The sequence below is a fragment of the Rhinatrema bivittatum genome, chromosome 7, assembly GCF_901001135.1.
Source record: "Rhinatrema bivittatum chromosome 7, aRhiBiv1.1, whole genome shotgun sequence".
NCBI classification, from domain to species: Eukaryota; Metazoa; Chordata; class Amphibia; order Gymnophiona; family Rhinatrematidae; genus Rhinatrema; species Rhinatrema bivittatum.
The window spans coordinates 242759730-242782912 of NC_042621.1; the positions used below are offsets into that span (position 1 = coordinate 242759730).

General features: G+C 42.4%; 1 protein-coding gene across 3 annotated transcripts in view; it reads right to left on the reverse strand.

Annotated features, from left to right (window-relative positions):
- Positions 1–23183, reverse strand: part of GLRX3 (glutaredoxin 3) — a 197430-nt gene that overhangs the window by 1329 nt on the left and 172918 nt on the right. For all 3 annotated transcript variants that reach the window (XM_029609995.1, XM_029609996.1, XM_029609998.1), the window contains one exon: positions 17889–17981. In XM_029609995.1, coding sequence (XP_029465855.1) covers positions 17889–17981 — 93 coding nt within the window. The remainder of the gene's footprint in view (positions 1–17888; positions 17982–23183) is intronic.

Genomic DNA, 23183 nt, shown 5'->3' on the forward strand with positions numbered 1-23183 from the left:
TTTTAAAAAATGCGCGTTCGCGTACTTTTGTTGGCGCACCAGTCGCAAACAAAAGTACGCTGGATTTTAGTAGATATGCGCGTATCTGCTAAAATCCAGGATCGGCGCGCGCAAGGCTGCCGATTTTGGGCAGCTGGCGCACGCCGAGCTGCGCAGCCTGCCTCCGTTCCCTTCGAGGCCGCTCCGAAATTGGAGCGGCCTCGGAGGGAACTCTCTTTCGCCCTCCCCTCACCTTCCCCTCCCTTCCTCTACCTAACCCACCCTCCCGGCCCTATCTAAACCCCCCCTACCTTTGTCCACGGATTTACGCCTCCCGGAGGGAGATGTAAATCCACGCGCGCCGAGACGCAACCCGGGGGCGGTTCCGGAGGGTGCGGCCACGCCCCCGGATGAAACCACGCCCCCGGGCCCGCCCCCAAAATGCTGCGTCGATCGGCCCCGCCCCCGGCACGCCCCCGACAAAAAGCCCCGGGGCTCTGCGCACGCCGGCAGGCCTATGGAAAATAGGTGCGCCGGCGTGCAAGGCCCTGCTCACGTAAATCCGGGCGGATTTACGCGAGCAGGGCTTTTAAAATCCGCCCCTCAGTGTGTGAATAAAAGTTAAAATTGAACTATAAAACAAATATAATAAAATAGCTGTGAAATATAAAGAAATAATAAATCACAGTCACATTAGACAATTAAAACAATATAAATAGCACTGATATAAAAGTGTTCATTTAAAATAAAACCAAAATGATCAAATTCATAAATAATGATAAATGAATGCACGCATGTGTATGGGGTAATCCCTATTTGAGGCAGATGATGAACAAAAAAAAACTGGTAGATTTTCAGAGGCTTATGAGCATAAATCCTGGGCGAATTTTCAAACAGGCCCGGCCAGGCACATAAACCCTGGTACGTGCACAACTGCCGGGCCTCTTCAAAGGGGTGGGCCGGGACAGCAAAATTGAATACGGTTCTGAAGACTTGTGTACCTGCAGCCGGCCGGCACAAGCAACTTACTTCAGCCTGGGGACCTAAAGTTATAAAACACAACAAAACAAAATGATAGGTAGGGTTTAGGGGATGGGGAGGAGAAGGGAAGAAAGAGGGAGTTTAGGGTAGGGGATAGGGAATTTCCCTTCCAGTCCGTTCCTTAATTGGAGTAGACTGGGAGGGAACTGGGGAAGGCCTGAATGCGTTGCCATGCAGTTTGCATTAATTTTCCTCTCCCTTATGCGTGCCTCCCACACATACGCGCGCGGATTATAAAATTGTTTTAAAATCTACCCCAAAGATTGCATATATGTAGAAAAAAAGGGAAGGAGGAAATCAAAACGTGTGCTTGGAAAGGTTTTTCATGTAATACAGATGTGTGTCAAATGAAAGTGTGTATATTATAGCATTTTGATGAATCTAGGGGCAAGAATGAGTTGAAGAAGTAAATTATCCAAATTGCCACCTTTCCAATTTGGTTTAGGTTTTTGTATAACAAAAATTCTATAATCTTCAAAGACATGGTTGGATAAAATTGAATGTTCAACCATTGGCTTACCTTTGAGTCTTCTATTGATGGCACTTGTATGTTCAATTAATCTTATTACGTGGTCGAATAGTCTTACCTATATACCATTTATTACAAGGACATCTAGCACCATAGATGACCCCACTACTTTTACAGTTAGTGAAACATTTTTATTTTTTTATTTTTTTAATTTAAATGGTTTGCCTTGGCTGGTTATTTCAAACATGTGCAATGTCCTAGTGGTCTGTCTACAATCTCCTTTTTTGGCAATGCAGACGGGGCAAGCATGTCTGAGATTTCTCTTTTATTTGCAACCATCAATCTCTTGTTGTTAAAACATTGAAGGCTTTGTGTTATTACCCAATATTTTCATAAAATCTTACAAATCCTGCCAGACATATCTGTGAAAGTTATCGGACAAACAATATTGTTGCTATGTTCTTTTTTTTTTTTTGGCTTAAGCAATTCATGCCTATTACATTCCAAGCATGTATCTAACCAGAATCTATATATTTTTTCAGGATAATTTTTGTTCAAAAACCTTGATTTCATCTCTGTTGATCTTTGTCTAAAAAGTCTGTCCTCAGTGCATTATCTCCAAAGTCTTAAAAATTGTGAATAAAAAAAGCTCTTCTTAAGGGCCTTACTATCAGGCCGATTCAGTAAAGTCCGCGGGAGAGCGGACAAACGCCCGTTCTCCCAGGGCGCGCACTGGCCCCTCGCCGGTGCGCGCGATGCAGTATTCAAATTAGGTGGTGCGGTAGAAACGGGGAAAAGGAGGCGCTAGGGACACTAGCACGTCCCTAGCGCCTCCTTTTGACCCGGAGCGGCGGCTGTCAGCGGGTTTGACAGCCAACGCTCAAATTTGCCAGCGTAGTTCTCGAGCCAGCTGACAGCCGGAAACCGGACGCCGGCAAAATTGAGTGTCCGATTTTCGGCCCGACAGCCACCAGCCCAATTTAAATTTTTTTTTTTTTTTTTTACTTTTTACAACCTTCGGGACCTCTGACTTAATATCGCCATGATATTAAGTCGGAGGGTGCACAGAAAAGCAGTTTTTACTGCTTTTCTGTGCACTTTCCCGGTGCCGGAAGAAATTAGGTCCTACCTTTGGGTCGGCGCTAATTTCTGAAAGTAAAATGTGCGGCTTGGCTGCACATTTTACTTTCTGTATCGTGCGCGCTTACCTAAAAGGGCCATCAACATGCATTTGCATGTTGGGGGCACTATTAGATGCCGCGGGTTGGACGCGCGTTTTCCTCCCCTTACTGAATAAGGGGTAAGGGAAAACGCGCGACCAAGAGCAGGCTAACAGTGCGCTCCGTTGGAGCGCACTGTACTGAATCGGCCTGTATGACAGCTATTGTAATCCAATAATTTATTGGTGTCTGTTGGTTTGCGATATGTCAGTGTAAAATCTACCTTCATAAATTGTGATACGAATATCCAAAAATGAAATAGAATCCTTGTCAAAATTCATACTAAATTTAAGATTAATATCTAGGCTGTTTAACCATCTATGAAACAAATTCAATTGGTCAACATTACCCTTCCATATCAAGAAAATGTCATTTATATATCTGCATCATAACTTCATATTGCTTGAGAAATCATTGTCTTGTGAGAATTTCTCTTCCAATTTGGCTACATAGAGGTTAGCTATGGACAGAGCTGTAGCTGCCCCCATGGCTACACCTTTGGATTCTAAATAATAATTTTTACCAAATTTGAAAAAAAATTTTCATCACCGCAATCATGTGAGAACCTGATTATGTAAGGTTCTAGACCGAAGAATTTATTCAATAATATCAAGTGTGTCAGACTGTGGGATGTTGGTATACAATGATTCTATGTCCAAGTTTACTAATAAAAGATCATTTTCTGTTATAGAAAAATCATCTAGAGTGGTAATATCAGAGGAATCCCTTAAATATGATGGGATCTCAGGAAATACCGGTCTAAGGAAGCAGTCAATGAAGATGATAAAGGGTTTCTAATAGAGAGCCGATTGCTGAACTGATTGGCCTACCTAACGGTGATATCACAGACTTATGTATCTTGGGCAAAATATATAGGGGCAGATTTTCAAAGGGGTACGCACGTAAGATACGCACGTACCCCCCCCGAGAACCTGCCCCAACCTCCCCCTGCGTGTGCCGAGCCTATGTTGGATAGGCTCGGCGGCACATGTAAGTCCCAGGGCTTTGCTAGAGGGGCGTGTCGGGGGGGGGGCGGCGTGACGTTCGGGGGTGCGTGGCCGTGGCCTCCGGACCAGCCCCCGGACCGGAACATGGCGTGCCGGCAGCCAGCCGGGCAGGCGTAACTTTTCCAACAAAGGTAGGGGGGGTAGGAGGAAAGTTCCCTCCAAGGCTGCTCTGATTTCGGAATGGCTTCGGAGGGAACGGAGGCAAGCTGCGCAGCTCAGCGCACGCAGGCTGCCGATTTTGCGCAGCCTTGTGCGCGCCAACCCCAGATTTTAAAAGACATTAAAAGATATTAAAATCCAGCGTACTTCTGTTTGCGCGGGCACAGTTTTTTTAAAAATCTACCCCATATTGTGGGCATAATTGGGTACTGGACACAAAAATAATTTCTTTCTGTAAGAAATCCAGCAGACTTCACTATTTTCAGAATAGAATGAATTGCAAGTTTAATTTCATTAGTCGGATCCTTATCTAGTTTATTATAAAAATTAGTATCTGACAACTGTCTGTCAATTTCCACTATATATTTGGAATGATCCATAACTACTATGGAACCCCCTTTGTCTATCAGCTTGATGACAATGTCCATATCTTTACATAGTGTATTGATTGTCTCTTTCAAATTTCTTAATATTGAAGAAACATCTATGTTCTTTCTGCTTTAATTTTTCCAAATCTTGCAAAACCAATGTCTCAAAGGTATGTATAATCGGATTTGTAGTACTCACAGCATTCCATTTATTGGGGCATTTAACAATAAAATGATCTGAATTAGCAGCACTGTTCTTCAAATTTGAAGAGAAAGTCTTGCAAGATGATTTCTCATGCAATATAAAGTTACGGCGCTGATATATAGATCAGAAAAACAACCTACGAGGAAAACTATCTAAATACCCTAACTAATGGGAAGTTAGTTTCAGAAATAATCCACAGGCTCTTGCATGCAGTGGGCTTCAACCAGTACCATCTATTGGAGCACTCTGTTTTGCATGGGAGTAGTAGATGACGTAAACAATCATAGCCCTGACTTTCATTTAGCTCAGTTTCATTACTCAATCTAAAAAACTTCTCTAAAAATGTTTTTTACTATACTTATATCAGACCACCAGGGCATCGCCCATGTGGCTCATGCTTGTTCTGTAAAGTAAATCTTAAAACAGACAGAACTGAAATAACCAGCCAAGGCAAAACATTTAAATTAAAAAATTTCACTAACTGTAAAAGTAGTGGTGTCATCTATGATGCTAGATGTCCTTGTAATAAATGGTATGTAGGGAAGACTATTTGACCACTTAATAAAAGATTAATTGAACATACGTGTGCCATCAATAGAAGACTCAAAGGTAAACAGATGGTTGAACATTACATTTTAGCCAATTATGTTTTTGAAGATTATAGATTTTGCATTATACAAACACCTAAATCGAATTGGAGAGGTGGCAATTTAGTCAATTTACTTTTATTTTTAAATGTAAAACTGTCATTCTGTTTGGCCTTAATAAAGAAATCAACTTTTCTGTCTTTTTATAACCCATTGTAATCTACCTTCTATATTTTGTACAAATCTTCAATATATTCTTTACATTATGAGCTACACTACATGCATGTGTTATGGTTTTCCCACACCAACAGGCTTTTATATACATCATTCTCATCTTAAAACAATATTTTTGTTATTTTTATTCTAATGTAATAAATACGTTGGCATTAGTTTTTATTTTTCTACATTTTTAACATTAATCTTATTTTGTTTAAGAGTCCATCTAGCCACCATTAAGTTTTTTTTCAATACTTTTAGGCAATATTATGGTAACTACATATACTTATTTATTAAGCAGTTGCATTAGTTAAATAATATTTTTTTAAATAATTTTTTGCCTCATTTTCAGAATAGGTGTTTTTTACACATAACTTTTAATATTTGTCCTTTTAGTAATATAAAAATGATTCCCTAATTTGAACAAAAATGAGCTTTTATATAATAATTTTTAGTTTTCAACTATCTTTTTATTTATAATTAATGATCAAATTAATATTGCTACATTATTGAGATACCATACATTTTCCCAGTGGTCCCGTCTGTGTTACTATATAAAAGGCACCGATTTGAGTCACAGATTTTGAAAGGGATACACTATTCTCAGCATTATTTGCACAGTGTTTCATTATTTTCTTTTTCTTTATATTATTCATGCCACTTTTTTCTTTATTACAGTGATTTCTTCTATGCGCCTTCACACACATTTGCAGATGCTGTAATTGTTCATCAGCACTCATTCCCTTGCTAACCTCAGGAAATGATGTAAAGATATTTTGGTGCCAGTGGCTATCCATTTAACTCTCCCATGCGCCATTAGTTTATTTGGCTTGTGATACTGTACTTTGAAACATAAATAGAAAGTAACTGTGTGCATATTTAAACGATTTATGATGTAAGCAGCACCACGTAAAAGATTTAATCTTTTTTTTTATGATTTTTATTATATTGTGTGTGTTGGTTTTTTTTAATATGTTTCTTTTGGCACCTAGATTTTTAAAGCCATTTTTTGGAACATAAAGGACAACCCATGAAAGAGGTAAATTATGGAACAAAATGTTTTCTTTCCGACTGATAACTATATTTCTTATTTTTTTGGTTGGTTTACTCATGCATGATCAATCACATGCTCTCTGATAACGTCATGGTCACCAGATCCGCCGTTTATAATTCCTTTTCCACAGTGTCATGTTGAATGAATTATCTTCACTCAGCGTCACTCACTAACCATTTCAGTTTCTTGTGCGGGATCATTTTGAGTTGGTTGAGACATTATGGGGCGGATTTTAAAACAATACGCGCACTGGCGCGAACAAAAGTACACCAGATTTTATAAGATACGCGCGTAGCCGCGCGTATCTTATAAAATCCGGGGTTGGGCGCACAAGGGGATGCACATTTGTGCAACCTGCGCGCGCTGAGCCCAGCGCGGCCTGCCTGTTCCCCTCCGAGGCCGCTCCGAGGCCGTTCCCTCTGAGGCCGCTCCGATTTCGGAGCGGCCTCAGAGGGAACTTTTCTTCGCCCTCCCCCCACCTTCCCCTCCCTTTCCCTACCTAACCCACCCCCCCCGGCCCTATCTAAACCCCCCCCCCCTTACCTTTGTTGGCAGAGTTACGCCTGCTGAAAGCAGGCGTAACTTTGCGCGCGTCACCGGCAGCCCCGCTCCGCCCTCCGGTCCCGGGGGCGTGGTCCGGAGACCTCGACCACGCCCCTGGGCTGGCACCACGCCCCCGGGCCCGCCCCCAAAACGCCGCGTCGTTTCGGGAACGCCCCCTCCCTCCCCGTTTCGAAAGCCCCGGGGACTTACGCGCGCTGGCGGCCTATGCAAAATAGGCGCACCGGCGCGCAGGGGTTTTAAAATCCGCCCCTATATTTTGAAGCCTATATTATGTATACATACATATACACATCCATTAATTCAAAGTTTTTCAGATGAGCATTTCTGTGCATTGATATTTATGTTAGATTTATTTTTTGATGATTTACTTATATGTTATCAATTGTACACTCCCTAGTACCGTTGTTACTTAATCCGCCATTTGTAATTCATTTCCACAATATTGCATTTAATGAATTACCTTTGTTCTTTGCCCGTTTCAGTTTCCTGAACAGCATCAGCCTGTGTGAGCTGACAGACTGTAGGTTGAAGCCTACATGTATGCATATTTAAACACATTCTTTAAATCTAAAAGTTATTCGGATGAGCATGTGTGCACACCATTTATAATGGTTTGGTAGTTATTCTTTTTATTATAAATGTCTTAATTTCACAGTTGAATTAACAACAATAATATGAATATTCAACATCCTGTTGTTTTTATACCATATTTTAAAGTTATTTCCTTTAAAAAGCTTTTTTATCATGTTTATTTTTTTAAAACCCAATTGATATGTGGTGCAAGAAGTGCTGAGTATTCTATATTTTAACATAACTTCTGTCTCATTGCCATTTTGTTCCCCCTTTTTTGGCACAAAGATAAATTCACAAGTCTTTCTGGAGTGCGGTTTGTCTTTTTATGAATCAGGCTCAGACGCTTGTTGTTGCATGCAATGGACGAAGTAATATATCCCCCAATTTTTTGATTATTTCAATTTTTAGTTAATCAATTATTTAAGAGTTGTACATAACGTTTTTCGTTACAATTTCAGCTCTTATTCCTTAACTATATGCCATTATTTTGTTGACAAAGACTCTATGGTTGTACACCATCACAATCTTTTGAAGGTAATGATTTTATAGTGATTAAATAGTAATATATATTGGTTTACATATTTGGATATATGATGTTGTAACATATATACACACTTTCATTTGACACACATCTGTATTAAATGAAGAACCTTCCCAAGCACACATTTTGATTTCCTCCTTCCCTTTTTTTCTCTACATATATGCAAATCTTTGTTTTTTTGGTTCATCATCTGCCTCAAACATGGATTACCCCATGCATGCATTCATTTATCATTATTTATGAATTTATGATTATGATTTTATTTTAAATGAACACTTAAGAACATAAGAAATTGCCATGCTGGGTCAGACCAAGGGTCCATCAAGCCCAGCATCCTGTTTCCAACAGAGGCCAAAACCAGGCCATAAGAACCTGGCAATTACCCAAACACTAAGAAGATCCCATGCTACTGATTCAATTAATAGCAGTGGCTATTCCCTAAGTAAAATTGATTAATAGCCATTAATGGACTTCTCCTCCAAGAACTTATCCAAACCTTTTTTGAACCCAGCTATACTAACTGCACTAACTGCACTTCTATATCTGTGCTATTTATGTTGTTGTGTCTAATGTGACTGTGATTTATTTCTTTATATTTATATTCACGGTGATTGTATTATGTGTGTTTTATAGTTCAGTTTTAACTTTTATTCAAACATTGATGTTTTCACAGCCCCTGATGCAGCCCTTTTCTTGGGCAAAACTCGGCCTGAGTCGGGCACATGTTTTCTGTGAAATTATACACAGGCCGATACAGTAAAAGTCGCGGGAGAGCCTACTCTCCCGGCGCACGCACAGGCCACTTTCCTGTGCGCGCGATTTAGTATTCAAATGAGGGCCCCCGGTAAAAAGAGGCGTTAGGGACACTAGCGCCTCCCTAGCACCTCTTTTTTTTTTTTTTTTTTTAACAGGAGCGGCGGCTGTCAGCGAGTTTGACAGCTAACGCTCAATTTTGCTGGCGTCTGTTCTCAAACCAACTGACAGCCAAGGGTTCGGAAAACAGAAGCTGGCATAATTGAGTGTCCGTCTTCCGACCCGCGGGCAGATTTAAAATTTTTTTTTTTTTTAATTTTTGGGGCCTCCGACTTAATATCGCTATGATATTAAGTTGGAAGGTGTACAGAAAAGCAGTTTTTTCTGCTTTTCTGTATACTTCCCCAGCGTCGGCAGAAATTAAAGCCAACCTTTGGGCAGGTGTTAATTTTTGAAAGTAAAATGTGCGGCTTCGCTGAACATTTTGCTTTCTGGATCGCGCGGGAAAAACTAATAGAGCCATCAATATGCATTTGCATGTTGCAGACACTATTAGTTTCGGGGGGGGGGGGGGGGGGGGGGGTGGACGCGCATTTTTGACGCGCTAATACCCCTTACTGTATCGGCCCGACAGTGTTAAATAAATAAAGGCATCCACATTTCAAAGGTGATTGATTGAAAAGTCTAATCCCCTTTCAGAATTCTGAATGGACAACCTTCTGAAAAGGAATTGGTCCTGTCACTGACAGCTGACAGAGGAGGACCAATCGGCTGAAAATGAAGCACTGAATAAATTAATATCAAGTGTCTGCTAAATGCTGACTTGTGAATATCAAAAGCTCTTAGGATAAATGTAACCACATAAATCATTATCTGACTAAAATGCAGCCCAATATGTAAGGAATGTTTTGTGGCATTTCAGAGTGGAGTCAAGTTATCTGGCTAACTCTACTTGGAGTTAGCTGAATAACTTATTTGGCTAACTGTAGATTAAGGGCCCATGACTCCTTAAGGGAGCCGGGCATAATGGGAGCAGGGGAGGGGGAGAGGAGAGGACATCAGGAAAAGGGGTGGGGAAGCCGGTGCCGGGCTCAAGAAGGGAAGCCGCGCGGCGGCAGGCCCCTTTTTCGCCCATCACTGGCAGAAGCAGCATTGTTTTTTCAGCGAAAGGCAACATTTTTGCTCGGGGAAACAGACAAAAATTGGGGGAGCCGGCGAAAGGCAGCAGCATTTTGCTCCGGCAGCATTTTCCATGCTCCCTGTGTAGCTCACTGCATTCTGAAGCTCCATTCTATTAAAAAAAAAAAAAAAAAAAGTGAAGAGCAAGCATTTGCAAGGAGAGAGGCAGGCTTCACACCACAGGAGCAGCAGAGAAGACAAAAGAAATTTCAATGGACAGCAGTCCAGGGAAAAAACCAGGAGAGCAGTCCTGCAGCAAGGGACAGCAGTCCAGGAGCAGACCAGGACAGCAGTCCAGGAGCAGACCGGGACAGCAGTCCAAAAGGAGATTGGTGGTAAGGGCTTTGGAAAAGGGAGGGGGGGCTCGAGCGATCCAAAACATATACAGCCAGCAATTATTGTTTAGAGGGCAAGGAAGAGAAAGCTAGAAGGGGAGATATTGCATATGGAGGGCGGGGAGGGGGGCTTTTACCTGGTCGTGCTTCCTGCATCTCGGTGTGTGCATGCTTCCAGGGGCAATGGCGTCATAGCAATGTTGGTCCTCCCAATGATGGCCACCAAGAAGGCTGCCCAAAAATACATGGTGGCAGCCACTTTTTGGTAGGACTACATGATGGTGGCCATTTTGGTTAAGGAACATGGCGGCTATTTTGGTTAGGGAGCACATGGTAGCGGCCATTTTGGTTAGTGAGCACATAGTGGCAGCCATTTTGGTTTGGGAACTACAGGATGGTGGTCATCTTGGTTTGGGAACTACAGGATGGTGGCCATCTTGGTTTGGGAACTACAGGATGGTGGCCATCTTGAGTATGGCAGGTAATATTATTTTATTTATTTATTTTATTTTATTTAATTTCTTTTCCTATACCGATGCTCAAGACTAGGTCTTATCGTACCGGTTTACAATGTAACTGAGGGGAAACCAATTAACATCAAGGTAGAAAGTAAAGTTACATTAAACAGGGAGCATAAAACCTGGGCAATGGAAGACAGTACAGAGTTTAAACTAAGAAACAATTAGAGAGAGAAAAATATATAAATCAACAAAAACTGTAAGATACAAAAACATAGGTTTATCCTAGGCAGTTATTAGCCTGGTATGTCCAGAGGGAGAAGGAAAGGGTGAGGTTGGGTGGGGGGAAGGGATTGGGGAGGGGTGGGGGAGTGAGAGTCAGTGATGGTTGAGGAGATCCTTCAGCGGTAGGCTTCTGCGAAAAGCCAGGTTTTCAATTTCTTTCTGAAAGTTGAATGGCATTGTAATATTGTATGGGTGTAATATTGTATGGGTGTAATATTGTATGGGTGCAGCCATCTTAGGCTGATAATTGCGATTGTATAGGGGCGGCCATCTTGCTGATGGAAAATGATAGCAAGCAAGTATAGGGGGCGAATAGCAAGAGTTCAGTTTGCATAACACAGCGGTTATTCGGCAGCATAGTTCAACGTGCGCTATGGAAGGGGAGGCTTCCAGCATGCGTTTGTTTTTCTTTCTTGTAGTACATTCTTGCATTACTACACCTACAGATATGGCTCTCAAGAGAAAGGACATAGCTCCAGCACAATCTCTACCAAGAAGCGGTAGGGCAAAGTCAGCAAACAGGAATGTGCGGGTATCGAAAAAAGGCGGAGCCACCAACAATCGATCTGCAGATACAACACTGCGAGTCAGACAGAGAGCGGCAAAACAACCATGGGCTGGGGTCCCGTTAACACATGCGAACCAAGATGATATAGAAGTTCTCATGTCGGAGATACAGGAACAGGCAAAAACACATGGTGCGGAGTGGATCAGACGGTGCAGAGCCTCCAACACTCAGAAGAGAAGAACCCCAACTCATCATACATCATACAGCATGCAGCACCGCACGCTCCTGTCACAGACCGGGTCAGCCCTAGGGGCAGGAGTATAGGTAAGGCGGGTATCTCAAATAGCAGCTCTGACATGGGTTCCTCCTCTGAGGGTAGCGGGGAGGAGGAAGCCTTAGCCAGGGTCATGCGCAATGCTCTAAAATCTTACAGAAAGAAAAAGTGTGATTCAAAACGGAGAGGTTCCACTGCAACAGTGTGGGAATCTTGTCCCGACTCTCTCTCAGATCAGAGCTTGCCGTCATGGCCAGGCAGCGCTCCAGCCCCGGCCACGGCCTCCCAGATCTTGACACTGGTCCAATTGCAAGTTTAAGCATTCCTGCTCTTCCTGCAGTCTCGAGTCTCACCTGGCTTCACAATGCTGAGGCTCCAGAGACCGCAGAATGCCACTACACCCGCCCAACTGCCCATCCGAGGTTGCTGGCTCCAACATCAATCAACGCTAGCACCATGCATTCCTGGCTACAAAGCTACCCTTTTTCTGGTAAGGCTTATCATATAGCAGATGGTTTCACTCACGGTTTTAAAATCCCATGCCTAGCTGACCCACCAACCCTAAGTATACCCTCCCGCAACGCTCAGTCCTTGGTGATGCATGAAGAGGAGGCTTATAACAAGATTTTGTCTGAACTTGCTAAGCGTAGGATAGCCGGCCCATTCGGTCCCCCCCCCCCCCCTTTCCCAAATGTGGTTATTTCTCCTTTGGGCATGGGTCCAAAAAAAGGAACCGGGGCATTTCAGACTCATCCACAATTTGTCATACCCTCCTGGGAATTCAGTCAATGATCTGATTGATCCCCATTATGCTCCGTACCTTATGCCTCCTTTGATTCTGCCATAGACATGATAAAACGGGCTGGCCACCTGGCACAGATGGCAAAGGTGGACATCGAGTCCGCTTTTTGCCTTCTACTGGTACACCCAGACTCATTCCATCTACTTTGTTTCCACTTCAAAGGTCAATATTATTACGATCGATGCATCCCAATGGGCTGCTCAATTTCTTGCGCGTATTTCAAGCTGGTTAGTTCATTCTTACAATGGGTGGATGAGCAGAGGTCGGGATCTAAATAGGTTTTTCATTATCTGGATGATTTTATGCTGGTAGGAAGGGATGAACAAAAATGCAAGCATTTGTTAGCTACCATACAAGCAGTCGCTCATGAGTTTGGTGTCCCATTGGCAGCAAAACAACAGAGGGCCCAGCTAGGTTAATTACCTTTTTGGGGATTGAACTTGACGCAGAAGCACAAATCTTGCGGCTCCCGGAATCCAAGGTGGCAAAATTGTGAAGCGCTATTCCAGAAATTGGTTGGGTTAAAAAAGCTACACTCTGCCAATTTCAATCTCTAATTGGCCTGCTCAGCTTTGCCTCCAGGGGGAAGAGTCTTTCTATGCAGGTTTTCCTTGGCCACGGCTGGCGTAAGCAAAAAACACCATTGCATATGAGTGACTAAGGCAATCAAACAGGATTTGGGCATATGGGAATTATTTATACGGCATTTTATATTTATTCATTATTAGTTTTCAGCTTACATAAACAGCAAAACTTTAAATGCATGTCAATGCAAAAATTTGTATATTCATAATCAAACAAGTAATTTACCTAATTTAGATCAAACTTACAGAAGAAAATACTGATTATTGATTATACATCCAATTTATAAAGAAATCGGAGATCCAAAATGTCCAAAATTAGGCACATTGGAAATAAATTTTTCTTAGGAAAGAAGGAAAGCACAACAATTTTAATTTCAATCCCGTGGGAAGCTTAGGTAGCATTAAGTAACATTATTCAAGGATTTATGGGAATCAAGAAAACTACCTAGATCTTGAGGATCAAAGTACACATATCTGAGTATTTATTTTTACCACACATTTGCTAGGGTAACGAATCACCATATATGCTCCCAGGTCTTTTACTTCCTGAGCTATCTGAAGAAATTGCTTTCTGCGGATTTGCGTATCTCTTGTAATGTCCGGGTAAACCCAAACTTATTCACCAAGATAAAGTTTATTCCTGTTACGGAGAAATAACCTCAAAATAGTGTCCCTGTCCGAGGGGAAAACAAATCTTACACAAAGAGTTCCCCGAAATTCTATCTGTTCTTCCATAGACTGTTCCAGGAACCCTGTTAGATTTTCCAAATCTTGTGATTGTATTTCTATATTCTCTTGTCCTTTCCCTGGCTTCTCCCCAATTTTGATGTAAAAAATCTTTTCTATGGACGGTATAGCATCTGAAGAAATTTGCAGATTTTCTTGTAGAAATTTTTTGTTGTTCCATGGGAGAAATCAACTTTACACGGGGAAAGTTCAATATTCTCAGATTTCTATATCTGGCTTGATTCTCTATATTCTCTGCTCTTCTTGTATTATTCTTTTCAGATTTTATCAATCCAACCTGTACTTCTTTTATTTGAATAATTTGTTCTTGTATATTTTCAACCTTTTCAGTATGTTGTTTCACTACTGGGTCCAAACTTTGTACTTGATTCTGTGTAGCTGAAATAATACTTGACATATTCACTATTGAGGTTTTCAACTCCAATAACACTGTCCATACATTCTCCAAGGTAATTTTTTGCCCTTGATCCTCAAGAGAGGGTAAAATAACGCTTACCGGCGCTTCTTGACGGCGTTGATGCGTAATGTCTAGGGCCGCCGCCATTTCTTCCTGCCCCTCTGGCGTTGATGTCGTCGGTGAGGCACTAAGAATTTTTACTCCGACCTCACTCAGCTGTTGCCGCCGAGGATTCTCGGGAGTCACCACAACCGAGCCAGTCTCCACAACATTCTCCTCCCTTTCCACTCCGAGACGGCCTTCCGTTCCTTCCTCAATGAGGTGAGCGTTCTGACCCAGAAGCAGGGGTTGTATGTGGGTCAGCGGTAGGGGAGCCACGGGATCTCCGGGGCTTAGAAGTGGTATTCATGTCTAAGGCCGCTGGTATCTGCTCCACACCAGCGCCTGCCACAGACTCATTTCCCGGAGGTCTATTTACCGGCGTGAAGAAGCCCTCTATGACTGGTTGAGAAAGGGCTACGGTCGGGGTTGTTGGAGTTTCAGCCCGGACTCTCCCTTTTCTCTTCATGTGAGGCATTTTCTGCGGAAATTTTTTTTCGAATCAGGAGCACCTTCCTCACTCAGCCTTCCTTCAAGACGCCATTTTGGATCTATATGGCATTTTAATGGGGTGACATTTTGGCAAGACCCACCCCAGAACAATAGCAAGCTTGAACTATTCACAGACTCATCAGGCGGCATAGGCTTTGGACTTTATTTCAGGGAAGCTTGGTATGCGGAGCGATGACCACCCAGCTGGCATGAGTACGGGGTCACCAGGGACTTAACGTTCCTGGAACTGTTCCCTATTATAGTGGCCCTCAAGATATGAGGATAGTCATTATCCAGATGTCACATTGTATTCAGAACAGATAACATGGCAATAGTACAGGTCATCAACGGACCGTCAGCGCGTACCTTTGAATCCAATGCCCTTATTAGACAGCTTGTACTATTGTGCTTATACTATAACATTTCATGTCACACAGCTCATATTCCCGGTATCCAGAATAATATAGCTGATTCTCTCTCCCGCTTCCAGTGGGTGGCCTTCAGATGCCTTGCGCCGAAGGCGGATCGGGTTCCAACTCCCATACCAGAGGAAATTTGGCGACTTGGCTCCCCCCCCTGGCTCCCCCCCCCCCCCCCCGCGAATTTTGGGAGCTAATCCTGGGGTCCCTAGCGGAAAACACAAGGAAGAGCTATGGTCAAGCTTTAATTGACTTCTGGAATTTCCTAGTAATTGCTAGAGAGGACAAAAGTGGCCCATTCCGATCACCATGCTGATGGGATACATAATACACTGCAGGCGCCAGGGGAAAAGCAGGGCATCAGTGGCTAACAGATTGGCAGGCCTCTCATTCTTTTCTAAGGTCCTGGGATTGCGCTGTTGCATTGACCTGTTTCCCATAAAAAGAGTGATGATGGGTTGGGAGAGAGTCAGACAGGCCCAGAGATTCACGAATGCCCATTTCTTGCAGCCTGCTATGGCAAATATTGTCTTCACTTGACTCAGTATGCTTCGATATTTTTTAAACCCACTTGCTCCGCTGCGCCTTCTCCCTGGCATTTTACGCCGCATTGCGTGTCAGTGAGTTGACGGCGCATTTGGTCTACAAACCGAGTGCTGCCTGTTTGCAGAGGGATGATGTGGTTATAGATCGAAACAAACCGTGCTTGCTTATTTGCCGGTCAAAAACAGACAAATCAGGCACAGGGACTAAGATACTCTTGCATGAATGGCAAGGGGAGGCCTCATGCCCGGTTCATCGTACGAGAGTCTACATAGAAAAGACGCCTGCCCGGCGGTGGGCAGCTGCTTGTGCACACGAACGGTAACCCTCTAACCAGGTATCAAATCAGCAAGCTGCTGTGCCTATCTCTGCAGGTGGTAGGCGCCGATGTCACAGGCTATATGATTCATTCCTTTTGCCATGGTGCGGCCACCACTGCGGCCGATCTGGGCATGCAGGATAAGGCAATAATGTCCATTGGCAGGTGATGATCAAAGACCACAGCTACGCCACATATGGATACTAGGCCACTCTTACGTATGGTGGGCACATAAGAGGGCACTCTTGCGACGACACCTGGGCTTGGCCATTCATCGAATCTCTTTGATATGGAAAGGGATCCCAGGGATGAGATGGGACCAGTTGATGCAGACTGTGATGGACATGAATCGATCTACCGGCCCCTCCCCCCATGCATTGATTGTGCATCTGGGGGGGGGGGGTAATGACCTGACTTCAATGCTCAGTGTACAACTTACATAAAAAATTCAAGGCGATATAGCCAGTTTGGCTAACATGTTCTCACAGTCTGTGATCGTTTGGTCTTACATCATCCCCCCGGAGAGTATGGAAAGGTGAACGGTCTCATTGTGCAGTCGAAAAAGCCAGAAAAAAGATCAATAAGTGGGTGAGTAGATTTATGCCCACTATTGGAGGATTGACCATCAAGTACGAATTGCTAAACGAGAGCCTCGGCTTGTTTAGACCAGATGGGGTGCATCTGACAGACATTGGGTGGGACATATTCAAGACTGCTTTGCAAGATGTACCATCCCTGTACCCTGATGTACCCTGTACATGATGTACCAAGATGTACCATCCCTGTACCAAGATGTACCCTGTACAAGAACTGGGCTGCAGCCGAGCTTGTTGGGGGGGTACCCTGGTAAGCAGGGCTGCTACCAGGATACCATGGTGCGGTGACGAGGCCCCACAGATTTTAACTATGGATTTGCATGGGGCCAGTGGCCCGGGAGTACATGAGCAGGCAGGCGGCCCAGCAAGTTCCTACCCAGACTCTCATCGCTTTGTCGGCAGAGGGAAGTGGTGACGAGAAGGGGAGTATAGAGGGCACTTCGACCCGAGACCCTTCTACGGCCGGGCAACCCCTTACTATGATGACGCTGTGGTTACTACGGCCAGGCGCCTGGACAGCATCTCGGCTTTCACGGCTGGGGAATTCCTTATTCGCCAGCGGCAGTTTGGGCCTAGCACCTGTCAGTTGAGGTAGGCGCTGGTCACCAGGAGTTAGTCATGTGCAATTTAAGAATTACGTTTTGTTAAAAAGTTAAGATATTAAGTGTATTATACTCATAGGTTGAAATGTTATGTTTGGGCTGTGGCCAATTAATTTGTCCACAAATAAAACAAAATTTCGATCTAAGCAGAGCGCGTGTGAGTCCATTAATATCAGACAACGGGGGGAGGGGGGCCAGAGGAATTCAAAGCGCAAGTGAGCACCAGTCTTCCCCCTGGTCACATTGTGGCAAGAGCAGAGTTAAAGTTATCCATGAACATGTTCCCCAAAATAAGGCATACAGGTAGTTCAAAACTAAAATCAGAATGTTCCCATCACCTAGGAAAGTACTCATTATAAAGGAATAAAACATTACATTTGTGTAAATTTATTTAAAACTGATAATAAAATTAATTTTTCAACCACAAAATCAAGGCCCATAATAATAAAATGCTACTAACTCATAAGAATAACAAACGTTTTCTAAATGCATGAAAACAGATTTCCTTCTTACCTTAACAATATCCAACCCTCCAACAAGTTCACCTTTCACATACAATTGGGGATATGTTGGCCAGTTAGAATAACTTTTTAAACCTTGTCGCACCTTAAGGGGAAAACATTGACAAAAAGTACCAGTTAGGCAATCTGTGCAGAGAAACATACATAAATGTCAAGATGAAAAACAGGATTTATATAGTGATGTAAATATGTACATACATTTGTAAATGTGTGAGGTGTATAGGGGTGTTTTGGATCATACAGAAATAAAGCCAGAGTTGCTTACTTGTAACAAGTATTTTCCAAGTACAAGCAGGATGGCAGCCCTCATACTAGTGACATCATCAGATGGAGACCAGTACAGAACTTTTACTTCAAAGTTTCTAGAAACATACTGCCACGAAACCCAAGTCTATAATTTTGCAGAAACCAACTCCAATGGGAGGTTGGGAGGTGGGTGTCATGAGGACTAACATCCTGCTGTCATCGGAGAACACCTGTTATTTAAATAACTCTGCTTTCTCCAAGGCAAGCAGGATGACAGTCTTAACACACTGACAATCCCCAGCTATAGACTGGCTCGAACAAAAAAGGTACAAAATACAAAACATTTTGAGGCAACAAGCCAATTTAGAATTTTTTTACTTTTTATAGAGGCAACCTGGTATCTAAAAACAATAGGTCTTAGAAAGGATGGAGTTGGGTTCTACACTCCTAAGATTCCTCAGAGCAGATTGACTAAACATATTGTCCCATTGGGAGTCCTTGAACAAACAATGTGATGTAAATGTGTGGAGAGAACGTTATGTTACAGCCTTGCAGTCTGGCACAACAGCCCCTGATCTTGAGGGATGAGAGTTGGGGGAATTCCCCAGCCTCACTGAATCCCTGAAGGACATCTCCCAAAGGGGAGAGAACCAAATCTGCCTCAGTCAAAAAGGCATTGTGAGGATCATAGTTGCACAGTCTCTTCTGAGTTTCAACAAGTTTTGTCATGTGACAAAATGGAGGATATACATATAGCAGACCCTGGTCCCAACTGAGGGCAGTTTGTCTTTGACCCTCTCCTTGAATAGAAGAACAGGAAATACTTGTTCTGAAGGGACAAGCAGATCTACTATGGGTGGGCCCCACTTGCATAAAATCTGGTTTTCTGTGGCCACAAGATGGTTCTAACATGAGAGAACATTTCTGTGAGGGTTCCTGACTTATTTTCCACTTACTATTACTTCTTCCAATCGGTAAGAAGCAGGAATGGTTACCACTGCAACTTCTGCTGCTGTGGGAGCCTCTTTGGACTCATGGATATTATCCACTGATTGCTGGAATGGGGAGAGTTAAGGAAGAGAAAAAAGAAGGAGGCACTTCGGCATCTCCTATGGGAACTAACATTCCCCTGAGCCCCAAGGTATGAAATCTACTCTCACTGCCTAAGGGGTTCTTGTGCCTAGGGCAACAAGGATCCATGTCCCAACTGACACATGGTGAATTAGATGGGGCTGGAGGTACATCTCTGGATAAGAAACTGAAGCTGTTGCTTCATAAACTGGGGTGGATGTCAGATTTAAGGGAGTCTGAGGCTGGGGTGAAACCTGTGAGTGTCCAGGAAGAGGATGAGGCCGTTGAGAGACTTAACAGAGGATCGCCCAGGCTTGAGATTCCAGTTCTGCTGCAGACATCAGGAAAGGCTGGATCCCTCTTGCAGCAAAGTCAGTCATCTTGGAGGACTTGGTATTTTTATCAAGAATGGAGGGGATTTGGAAGGATTTGTTAGCCAGCTTTGTGCTTTCTCCTCTCAAGTAGCTGCCAAGTTTCAAGAAAAAGAGAGAAAGCTGGAACTGCATACTTCTCAGATAAGGTTCTGGTAATTGGGCAGGGTAAAAATCTATATAAATAAATAAATACATTCACTTTCTACAAATTGTTCTTCTATTATGGGAACCAACACTGCTTTAGTTGAAGAGAATATGTTTCTCAGTGGCAGACTGGAGTCTTGGAGAAGTAAAAACCTTATAGGGTGATGCATCAAGCCATGGTAGGGCTATAACACAAATTAAACAGTGCATATTATGCAATATAGCCCTAACATGATGATATTTTGTATAGTTTCTCCTAGATTCCCACCCTTATTACAATGCTGCTTTGTATGGGATTTACATGCATTAATTTTGCAAATCCATGCAAAGCAACTCATGCATAAAAGTAATCCCATGTAAATAAATTAACGCATCTGACTTTGAAAGTTGTCAGCCATGTTAATTTAGCTGTAGCTCCTGGGAAAACTTTAATCAAATGCAGGGGTATCTAGATCTTAAAGGGTCTTGATTCTTGTTAGACTTCAAGGGCCCACCTATGGGAAAAAAGGTAGCCAACAAAGTAATTCTTGTACAAAGACAATCAGAGGGTGATGTTTTACATCAACAAGTATAGAGGAATAGATTCAGATGACAACCAAGGTCCCCAACTTCCACAGTCTGAGATACTGATATGCAGACACAAGGGAAAAAGCACAGGACTGCGTCAATGGCCAAGTGCTAAAGGAAATTAAGCATGCATGGGGGTAAACTTGCTGGTGTGGCAGTTACTACCCTTAGTAGAAGGCATGGAGATTACTAACCTTAACTAATAAGCCTTGATGCTTTTAATGAAACTGCTTAAACTTGAAAACTGTATATATATGATGTATCAATTATCAATACCTAAACAAACATCATATTTAATAGCCGAGAAACAATGTATATTTATAAAGGAGAATGTGGCCCCTCATATATCAAGTGAGATTCTTTGTTATTTGAAAGAATGCTCACAGGCAAAAATTTATAGCTTGTTGAATAAAACTGCAACATTGCTCCCCGCTTCAACGGCAGAGGAAAAGGTGAATTGTATTCAGACAACCACTAAGACTTCTACGTTCTGGGGTACTGATACAAGGAATTCGTTGTTTCGCCCTAAAAAAAAAAAGGCTTCATTGGGGAAGTAATTCAGCATATAACAAATACAAAATAAGTGGCTGTTTAAGCTAGTAAATCTATAGTACATTCACAATCTAATATTCCAAATGTAACCTACCTCATGTTGTAATAATTTTATCTAAATGATTTACATACATTCAATGACAAGTACTACTATGCGACTTCAACACCATCTCTTGGCCATTATCTCATATTTGATAATAATGGAGTTCAGCAAATATTAAAGCTATAGAACACACCCCAAAATGTAATGCTAGTTTTCTCTCAATTCAAAAAAACATCTAAATCATATCACAATTTTCTAATCACCTCAAAAACACAAAATTCTACAAAATATAACTTATCAACATTATTGAATGCATAGAAAACTTAAGACGGCATCTACCTTTCATCCCTTATTCTTACCAACATGTCTCTCTAAAGAAGCTGTAATAGCGTCAATGGTCCGATGTAATGTGACGTATTTCTCTTTTAAATACACCCCTCATCACGCTACTAATATTAAATGTCAATCAAAGTTAGCCTCACCAAAAAAACAACCATTCAATTTGGTTATTTAGACTACTAGGACTCTATATGCCAAGAAAAAAAACTATTACGCTTGGAACAGTGGTTTAACAGAAATATTACCACCATTATTCAAATGAATTTGACGGATAACAAAAAAATCTCAAATCTTCGATGAAATGGGATTTTTGCAACCACTGATTAACTAAGGGAGCATTTTTTTCTTTCTTTGATTTAATACAACTTTTATGTTCGATGAATCTCAATTTGATCATCATTTAGTATGACCAATGTATACGAGATCACATGGACACAACAATAGCATAAACTCCTTTAGTTTGACAAGTAAATAACCCAGGAAGTTTATATGGGTATCATAAATTAGAATGACTAAATGTTTGTATGCATAAAGCATATGTGCATACCGAACATGCATCACAGCAAATTTGACCATATTCACTCTCTCTCAATCTATCATCCCGATGACACTGTACCAACTGTGTTCTCAAATTTTGCCATTTTCTTACTACAAAAATAGGTGGTTCACTAAAAGATTTCAAAGATGCCAGCATAGGTCAATGATGTAAGATGATGTTTTTAGTGTGGGCAGTCCTCGAAGAGTATGGAATAGAGCACATTGTGCGTGTAAGAGGCTCATTATTTTTAAATAATAGGTTAAAAAAAAAGCATATAAGCAAGTTCTTTATGCCAACAGGGATAACCTATTAATTAATAAGGAGCCTCGAGGAGCAAGGCTTCAGAAATTGTCCAGTCCCACATCTGACAGTCTCATGTCACAGGAAGCATAAATCCATTCCTCTATGCTTGTTAATGTAAAACATTGCCATCTGATTGCCTGTTTGTACGAGAATTACTTTGTTGGCCAACCAATTTCTGAAAGCCTTCAAAGTGTACCAGATCACCATTAGCTCTAGGAAATAATTTAATAAATTTTGATGAAGCTTTTGCTGAGTCAGCCAAAGACCTTGGGTGCAAAGCTGCTCTACGTAGTCTCCCCATACTAGGTTGGATGCATCCAAGGTCAGGAAAATTTGGACTGGAAGAATCTGGAAGGGTATGTCTGGCCGTATGGTAATGGATTAACTACCAGGACAGGGGTGTCCTTCAGTTACTGAGTGATTCAGATTCTATTGCAAAGATCTTGAGTGGCTTAATCCCACTGTGATCTGAGGGTCCACTGGGCTCTTTTCATGTGAAGATGTGCCAAGGGAGTCACACATATTGTTGATGCCATGAGGTCAAACAATCTCAACATGCCCCATGCAGAGGTTTCCTGACTCAACTGATATTAGCAGAAGATTCAATGCAATGATCCTCTACTATAGGAGGAAGGTTCTTGCCCAAGTTGTGCCTAGCAGAGCTCCTAAAAACTACAATTGGAACTTGGAACAGATAATGGCAAACCCTAGTAATTCGAACACTTGGAAGGATCTGCACATTGATTCTGCAGCACCTGCTCAAGATGTGTTCTTGACTAATCATTCAGGCAGATGTAAAGCCAACAATGCACAATATTTTGTGAAGATACATGGGGCTGACACCAGGCCGTTTCCAATTCCAATTCACATCGCTAATTTTTTTTTAGGGAGGCCCGCGCCGCTAAAAAAAAAAAAACAAAAAAAAACTCACCCGACCCTTTAAATCGACCCCACCCTCCCGACCCCCCCAAAACCTTTTAAAATTACCTGGTGGTCCAGGGGGGCCTCGGGGAGAGATTTCCCATTCCCAGGCATCAGCTGTTCTAAATAAAAATGGCACCGATGCCCCTTTGCCCTTACCATGTGACAGGGTATCCGTGCCATTGGCCG